Source organism: Anolis carolinensis, chromosome 4 (assembly GCF_035594765.1).
Source record: "Anolis carolinensis isolate JA03-04 chromosome 4, rAnoCar3.1.pri, whole genome shotgun sequence".
Taxonomy (NCBI): Eukaryota; Metazoa; Chordata; class Lepidosauria; order Squamata; family Dactyloidae; genus Anolis; species Anolis carolinensis.
Genome location: NC_085844.1, coordinates 1,530,289 through 1,539,518, shown reverse-complemented (window position 1 = coordinate 1,539,518; position 9,230 = coordinate 1,530,289). Strand labels below are relative to the sequence as shown.

Sequence of the window (9,230 nt, the reverse complement as noted above, 5' to 3'; positions counted from 1 at the left end):
ATACACAAATATTAAAACATCATTTATCCGTGTTGAACCCCAACTTAAGGAGAGGTGAGAAAGATTATTATTATTGTTATTGTTGTTGTTGTTGTTATTATTATTATTATTATTATTATTATTATTATATTGTATGACACAGCAAACAAGATAGAGATGCTGGATTTCGTATCACAAAATCACAAGTCGAACACTTCCCAAGTGTCTAGGACTGTGTGATGTATGATTATTATTATTATTATTATTATTATTATTATTATTATTATTATTATTATTATTATATTGTATGACACAGCAAACAAGATAGACATGCTGGATTTCGTATCACAAAATCATAAGTCGAACACTTCCCAAGTGTCTAGGACTGTGTGATGTATGATTATTATTATTATTATTATTATTATATTGTATGACACAGCAAACAAGATAGAGATGCTGGATTTCGTATCACAAAATCACAAGTCGAACACTTCCCAAGTGTCTAGTTCTGTGTGATGTATTTTCGGATGATGCGTGCAGATCCCAGTCGGGTGGCCTTTTGCAGTTGGCAGATCATAATTTTGTCCATGTCTATGGTTTCCAAATGCCGGCTGAGATCTTTTGGCACGGCACCCAATGTGCCCATCACCACCGGGACCACCTGCACTGGTTTCTGCCAGAGTCTTTGCAGTTCAATCTTGAGGTCCTGAGAGCGGCTGAGTTTTTCCTGTTGTTTTTCGTCAATGCGACTGTCACCTGGGATGGCGACATCAATGATCCAAACCTTTTTCTTTTCCACAACTGTGATGTCTGGTGTGTTGTGTTCCAGAACTTTGTCTGTCTGGGTTCGGAAGTCCCAGAGTATCTTTGCGTGCTCATTTTCCAAGACTTTTGCAGGTTTGTGATCCCACCAGTTCTTTGCTGCTGGGAGGTGGTCCTTGAGGCTTAAGTTCCAATGAATCATTTGGGCCACATGGTTGTGTCTCTGTTTGTAGTCTGTCTGTGCAATTTTCTTACAGCAGCTGAGGAGATGATCAATGGTTTCGTCGGTTTCCTTGCACAGTCTGCATTTTGGGTCATCAGCTATTTTTCGATCTTGGCCTGAATGGCCTTTGTCCTGATGTCTTGCTCCTGGGCTGCAAGGATCAGGCCTTCTGTTTCCTTCTTCAGGGTCCCATTCGTGAGCCACAGCCAGGTCTTCTATTATTATTATTATTATTAATTGCCTTTGTCCTGATGTCTTGCTCCTGGGCTGCAAGGATCAGGCCTTCTGTCTCCTTCTTCAGGGTCCCATTCGTGAGCCAGAGCCAGGTCTTCTATTATTATTATTATTATTATTATTATTATTAATGGCCTTTGTCCTGATGTCTTGCTCCTGGGCTGCAAGGATCAGGCCTTCTGTCTCCTTCTTCAGGGTCCCATTCGTGAGCCAGAGCCAGGTCTTCTATTATTATTATTATTATTATTATTATTATTAATTGCCTTTGTCCTGATGGCTTGCTCCTGGGCTGCAAGGATCAGGCCTTCTGTCTCCTTCTTCAGGGTCCCATTCGTGAGCCAGAACCAGGTCTTCTATTATTATTATTATTATTATTATTATTATTATTATTATTATTATTATTATTAATGGCCTTTGTCCTGATGTCTTGCTCCTGGGCTGCAAGGATCAGGCCTTCTGTCTCCTTCTTCAGGGTCCCATTCGTGAGCCAGAGCCAGGTCTTCTATTATTATTATTATTATTATTATTATTATTAATGGCCTTTGTCCTGATGGCTTGCTCCTGGGCTGCAGGGATCAGGCCTTCTGTCTCCTTCTTCAGGGTCCCATTTGTGAGCCAGAGCCAGGTCTTCTCCTTATCAGCTTTTCCTTCAATTTTGTCAAGGAACTTTCCATGCAATGTTTTGTTGTGCCAGTTGTCAGCTCTAGTTTGTAGTGCGGTTTTCTTGTACTGGTTTTTTGTCTGCTGTGCTTTGAGGAGTTTCTGATTTTTGACTTCAATCAAAGCAGGTTCTTCACTTTGCTTGACATCTTCTGCCAGGGCATGTTCTTCTTCTTTGACTGCTTGTTTGACTTGTAAGAGTCCTCTGCCCCCTGATCTTCTAGGCAGATATAGCCGGTCAACATCACTGCGAGGGTGCAGGGAATGAGGAATGGTTGTGAGTTTTCTTGTTTTTCTGTCCAAATTGTCCAGTTCCATCTGCGTCCAGTTTATGATGCCAGCAGTATATCTTATGACAGGTATGGCCCAGGTGTTTATGGCCTTGATGGTGTTGCCTCCATTGAGCTTGCTTTTGAGAATTTTTCTGACCCTTTGTGTGTATTCTTTTCTGACCACAGTTTTCACATGTTCATGCTTGATGTTGTCCAGCTGTAATATGCCCAGATATTTATAGGCCTCTGGCTGGTGACACCTTATTGTTTGGCCATTGAGCATATTTATGCCCTCACTTTCAATGATTTTTCCCTTCTTCAATGCCACTGTCGAACATTTAATAAGATTTATTATCATTGTTGTTGTTGTTATTATTATTATTATTATTATTATTATTGTATATATTATTATTATATTATTATTATGTGTTTCTCCAATGGATTGCTATGGTTGTTGACAAACAAGTGCAAATATTAATAGATATAAATAATATTTCATTGTTCATTGTTTGTTTGTTTATTTACTCTTATTTCTACGACGCCTTTCTCTACCTCGCAGGGGACTCAAGGCAGCTTACATAGAGGCCTTAAAACATATACAATTTAAAAATTAAATTAGATTAAAATCAGACATATTAAACATTGTCGTGCATAAGAGTAGTCCTGCTCCAATAGCTGTCGAAAGATATAACTTGAAATCCATGGGACTTTATTGTGCTCATTTAGAAGTCCTAATAGATTTTTTTTTTCTGGAGTCGCTTCTGGAGTGAGAGAATTGGCCGTCTGCAAGGACGTTGCCCAGAGGACATTGCCCGGATGTTTTGATGTTTTACCATCCTTGTGGGAGGCTTCTCTCATGTCCCCGCATGGAGCTGGTGCTGACAGAGGGAGCTCATCCGCACTCTCCCCGGGTGGGATTCGAACCTGGCAACCTTCAGGTCAGCAACCCAACCTCTAAGTCACGAGGCTTTTATCCCCTAGGCCACTGGAGGCTCCAATAGAAATAAATAGAAATAGAAATAAAAAGTTGGCAGAAGCTGGGGCTAACAACAGGAGCTCACCCCGCTCCCTGGATTCGAACCGCCGACCTTTCGGTCAGCAAGTTCAGCAGCTCAGAGGTTTAACTGCTGTGCCCGGCCATGCGTTGCTGTGGCGTTGTCTGGTGGTGTTGGTGAGAAATTGTTGAGGTAGTGGTGGTATTGAATGTCTGTTGTATGGTTGTCTTTATGTTTAGTATGCACACTGAAGTGGATTATATGGCAGTGTGGACTCAAGATAATCCAGTGCAAAGCAGATAATATAAGATTCTAAATGGGTTCTATAGCTGTGTGGAAGGGCCTTGAGTCTACACTGCCATATAATCCAGTTAAAATCTGATAATCTGTGGAAGAGGCCTAAGTGAGGCCTAACTCTGCCTGTCCCCTGTGCTGAGGAGGTTGCTAGGAGACCAAGTGGGCGGAGTTTAGCCTTCTAACTGGCAGCAATTGGAATAAAAACAATTATTCCTCTCCCTGTAATTAGGACTTTATTTTTCTTTTCTTTTTGTTGTACCAACCTAGAACCGTGAATGATGGGTTGTGTTGTCAAATTTCGAGGTTGGGGGGCCTGTAGTTTTGTTGTTTTGTCCGCTGCCCTGATGCCATCATTCTTTTATATATATAGACTAGCTTTGCTCGGCCACGCGTTGCTGTGGCTTATGCTTTCAGAGTGTTGTTCTTTATTTACTAGGCTTGATCGATCCATGAAAAATTTGATTCTAAACTCGTTTCAAAACTAGAGGGGGGCAGCTTTTCGTTTCTGATGGTATTTCCGAATTTGGCCCCCCAAAAATTTCAAAATTAACGAAAATTCGTTATTTTCTAAATTAATACGTTAATGGCGGACGCGCATGCGCAATTCCCAAAAACAGCACAGAGGGAGAGGACTTTACAGGACTCTCCCACCCTCATTTTTTGAGTGATCTTCTTCAAACTTGGTACAGTGGTAGAACACATTTAACACTGATAGCTCACCAAAATTTGGAACGTTTCCCTTATCCTCTGATTTTTGGAGAATTTTCATAGCTTTTATAATAAACCATTTTTTAATAATTGCAGAAATCTGTTCCTGGTTTGAAAGTCTTATTTCCTGTTAAATTGGGTTGTCTTTACTGTGAAAGTCATTGTTCTACTTCAGAAACTTTGTTTTTGTGGCTGAAACTTTGTTAAATTGGTGTGTGTGTGATATATACTGTGTATATATATATAGTCCCTGCATATGTGTGTGTGTGTTTGTGTGTGTGTGTGTATAGGTAAAGGTAAAGGTATCCCTTGACGTTAAGTTCAGTCATGTCTGACTCTGGGGGTTGGTGCTCATCTCCATTTCTAAGCCCAAGAGCCAGTGTTGTCCATAGACACCTCCAAGGTCATGTGGCCGGCATGACTACATGGAGTGCCATTACCTTCCCAGAAACACCCAGAAAATGGGAATTCCAGACAGGAAACAATCAGGGCCAGCTAATACCTCCCAACAAAGGATTCCCCCAGGTAGGAAGCAGCCAGGCTTTGAAGCTGCAAGGCTATTCAATGCTAATCAAGGTGACCAATTGCAACATTCACACTTGCCTCCCACAGACAAGAGTTCTTTCTCCCACCCTGGACCTTCCACAGATATATAAACCCCACTTGCCTAGCTTCGCACAGACGTCAAAACCTCTGAGTATGTCTGCCACAGATGTGGGTGAAACGTCAGGAGAGAATGCTTCTGGCACATGGCCATAGAGCCCGGAATACATACCACAACAGTGTGATCCCGGCCATGAAAGCTTTCGACAACACAACCACAGTATCCATTCAAGTTCATGTAGCGTGGTATGGACTGGAGACCTGTATTGGGGGGAGGGAGGGTGCGAATCTGGGCCCCTGGGAGCAGCCGAGGACAGGCCTGGCCCACACCCCCTCGCATCCCGGGCCTCTTCCTCCTCACCGCCGGGCCCCTCTCGGTCTCTCCAGGCCTGAGCTGAGGCGAGGCGGCGGCGGCGGCGGCCATTTCCCCCCTCCGTCTTCCTCCTCCTCCTCGGCCTCCTTCCCCCTCGCCCCCTCCCATTGGCTGAGCCTCCCATTGGCTGAGGGGCAAAAGGAAAGGAGTTTGGGTGATTTGCAAAAGCTTTTTTTTCTTAACGAAAAAAACGAAGAAATAAGAAAAAACGGCCTCTCGCGATTCGAAACCGCGATATCCAGACGTGTGGACAACCAAGGTTCTATATTGCTTCAAAACAAACGAAAATAACGAATTAATAACGGGTAACGGGAAAATCGAATTATTTGAGCAAGCCTATTATTTACTGTCCTGATTTTAGAGATTATATTGTTCTGTATTATTATATCACGGTAATTATTACATATTATATTGATAATCTTATATTATCTGCTTAGAACTGGATTATATGAGGCCCCTTCTACACAGCTGTAGAAAATGCACACTGAAGTGGATTATATGACAGTGTGGACTCAAGATAATCCAGTTCAAAGATTCTAAATGGGTTATATAGCTGTGTGGAAGGGCCTTGAGTCTACACTGTAATCCAGTTAAAATCTGATAATCTGTATTTTATAGGCAGTGTGGAAGTGGCCTAAGTGAGGCCTAACTCTGCCTGTCCCCTGGGCTGAGCTTAGCCTTTTAACGGGCAGCAGTTGGATAAAAACAATTATTTTTCTCCCTCTAATTAGGACTTTATTTTTCTTTTCTTTTTGTTGTATGAATGTAGAGGCATGGATGATGGGTTGTGCTGCCAAGTTTAGTGTTTCTGGGATGTGTAGTTTTGTTGTTTTGTCCTAGGCCGAAATTTCATTACCCTTTTATATATATAGATAGATGGCCTTGGGTGCAAATATCAATGGGTGCAAGTATTAATGGGTTTCCTCGTTGTCTCCCCTTTCCAGGCGTTGGGGCTGACCTCATTGGAGAATGCCGGGCCCCCAAAAGCGGTGCTGGGACCACTTCCCGTCCAGAGGGTCCCGCTCTCCACCATGCAAAGCCCGCAGGCTGTCACCTGGTCCTCCCAGGCGGCCGGAGAGTTTGCCGGACATCATGTCGACCTTAGAGCGGCTCTCCAGCCACGGCCGGAGAGAGCTGCTGCTGTCCTTCTTCCAGGCCCATGAGGGTGATCTGTCCCGAGCGCTGGACAGCCCCGGCCTTAGCCCCAGGGACGTCCACACTCTGCTGCGGGCGGTCAGGCGTGTTCTGGAGGGGCCTCCGGGAGCACGGGACGTCCAGCCGGTGCTGGAGCTGGTCCTGAGTCCGGCCTTTGTGCTCCGGAGTCTGCTGGGCTTCATCGCCAGCCTGGAGGCCTTCCGCTGCCCGGACGGAGAGGTCTCTCGGGAGGTGATGGGGGACACGGTGGCCACTCTCCACCACTTGCTAGAGGCATCCTCAGAAAAGGCACAGACTTTGCTCTGCTACCCGGTGGACCTCCTCTGCACCGCGGTCCAGAGGCTCCAGAGCCGCGGCCTCCTCTTCGCCTGGGTCACCCAGAAGCAGCTCAGGGACACCAAGGCGCTGCTGGACATGGCCTTCCTGGGGTCGAGCGGACCCCAGGGAGCCGCCCTTGAGTCTCTGGCCAGTCGGGACAACTTCTGCCTCGTCCCGGTCTTCCCCACGCCGGAGGATATATTCCTGGAGCCCACCGCAACCCTCAAGCCCAACCTCGTGTCCGGCAGGTGAGGCCCAGCTTGGAAACGGTCCACATGAAAGGGATTTAGGAGTCATAGAATCGTAGAGTTGGAATAATAATAATATAATAATAATTTTATTTTTAGACCCCGCCCCATCTCCCCAAGGGGACTCGGGGCGGCTTACATGGGGCCAAGCCCAGGCAAAACAGACAATATGTTCTGTCACGCGCTGGACCTGTAACTATTGTCTTTGTATAGGACGTATACTTTATGCCCAGTGTGAAGCCAGGGCACCTCAAAGAGAGGTTCTTGAGGATTTTCCTGAAAAGGATAGTCCTTTGAGTCTTTAATGAGATAACAAAGTCTTTATTATTGCAAATAACACTTCAAGGTTTACTTAATAAACTGTTGGCCTTTTCCGTCTTGTCCCCAAAGGACAGGCAATTGGTTTTGGATAACTGTGCTTTCTCTATAAGAAGAAAATCCTCTCCCAGGCTGTCTATTATATGGGCCTAGCTGATGTGGGACCCACTACCGATTCCAAATGCATCTGGGTATCGAGTGGACCTACCAACCAAGGCTTGCAGATGTTTCAGCTGGGGTTCTGTGGATCTGTGGTGCTGTTCTCTCTCCGAGGTTTCTTTGGAAACTTTAGGGCTGTTTCCCTCAGGAGCTGTGAGGCTGAGAGGCTGTGAGCTCTTAGCCAGAACCTTTGGGACCTTTCCCCTGGAATTTCTGTTTCTGATTCCTCGGATGTTCTATATCCCTGGATGTTCTTGAGATATGAAGCTTTTCTATGCGGCGAGCTGGTCTACGTCCTATAGCTTAGCTTCCTTAAGTGAGACTGACTTGAAAATGGCTCCTTCCCTCCCAGAGCTCTGAACAAGGGGCAGAACCAAACTTAATGATGATGGACAGGCGACCTGCCCTATGACTGCAAACATTAGCAGAAAGAAAATAAAGTTGGAGCTTCTGGTACAGCCATACCAGCACACAATATAAAACACAACAATAAAAACAAACCAATCAACAATAAAGCAAGTCATAAAACAAATAAAATCATATAAAACAAACATGCTTGATAAAATCCTGGGTTGGCTCCTATTTATTTATTTATTTATTTATTTACAGTATTTATATTCCGCCCTTCTTTCTCACCCCGAAGGGGACTCAGGGGGGATCACATTACACATATAGACAAACATTCAATGCCTTTTAACATAGAACAAAGACAAGACAAACATAGGCTCCGAGCGGCCTCGAACTCATGACCTCCTGGTCAGAGTGATTCATTGCAGTTAATTGCAGCTGGCTTGCTCTCCCGCCTGTGCCACAGCCCGGGCTCCTAAAAAGAACTGGGCCATAAAAGTGCTAGTAGTATCAGATACAGTCGGGGGGGGGGGGGGGGGGAGGACGATACAAAACCATTATCCCATTAAAGTGCCGGGGAAGGCATAAACAAAGGAGACTATGGCCGGCTAAAGGAATAAAGTGCAGTAAAAATAAAAATGGTCAACTGGTCAATCCTTTGCTATGGAAGAGACCTGGTGGGCCACCCAGTCCAACCCCATTCTGCCAAGAAGCAGGATAATTGCATTCAAAGCACTCCCAAACGCGCATCATTTGTCGTTTTCCTTTTAAACCCCCATTCCCTTTAGTTCTTCATTTTTTTCTTATTCTTGGAAGCAAGACTTCCAGAGTCATGATAACAATCAAAGGCGAGAGGGGGCAACCCTGTCGTGTACCTTTATGTAGGCTGATTTCTTTAGTTATTTCTCTATTAACTACAATATTTGCGCATTGATGGGAATAAATGGCTTTAATGGCATTTATAAAATAATTACCCATGTCCATTTCTTCCAACAATTCTATTATGAAACTCCAATTAACTTTATCGAAGGCTTTCTCTGCATCGAGGAAGAGAAAGACAACTTCTTTTTGTGTATTTCTATCGTAGTGTTCAATTGCGTTTATGATTGTCCTAATACCGTATATACCCGAAGATAAGCCGAGTTTCAGCCCTTATTTATGAGCTGAAAAAGCCTCCCCGCTTATATTCGGGTTAAGGTCAAGCCAGCAGCAGAGCCTGGAGGCCATAGTATGTTTTCTTTTCCAAAACCTCCCTCCTCTGCTTCTCCTCCCAGGCTGGTTATCTTATTTTTTTTGAGAGAGAGAGACAGAGAAGAAGCGAATGTTTTCAAAAGCGAAAGGAGAGTGTGAGAGAAACTCTTGCAAGCCAGATTGCATGGGCAGAAGGGGAAGGAAAAAAGATATTCTTGCAAATTTGCACGATTCATTGCTATTACTACTGCTACTACTACTACTACTACTGAAATGGCAGACAAAGGTTTGAGGAAATGAGACAAAGAGAGTTCCGGTGGCTGTAGAAAAATGACGTTTATTCTCAATGGCCAGAGAGAATAAGCAAAGACCTTCTCCTGTGGTCAA

General features: G+C 44.4%; 1 protein-coding gene across 1 annotated transcript in view; it reads left to right on the top strand.

Annotated features, from left to right (window-relative positions):
* The window catches only part of LOC103282138 (NFX1-type zinc finger-containing protein 1), a 48,652-nt gene that overhangs the window by 1,917 nt on the left and 37,505 nt on the right, over positions 1 to 9,230 (top strand). Inside the window, exon 2 of the mRNA XM_062979322.1 lies at positions 6,051 to 6,827. Coding sequence (XP_062835392.1) covers positions 6,076 to 6,827 — 752 coding nt within the window. The 5' untranslated portion in view covers positions 6,051 to 6,075. The remainder of the gene's footprint in view (positions 1 to 6,050; positions 6,828 to 9,230) is intronic.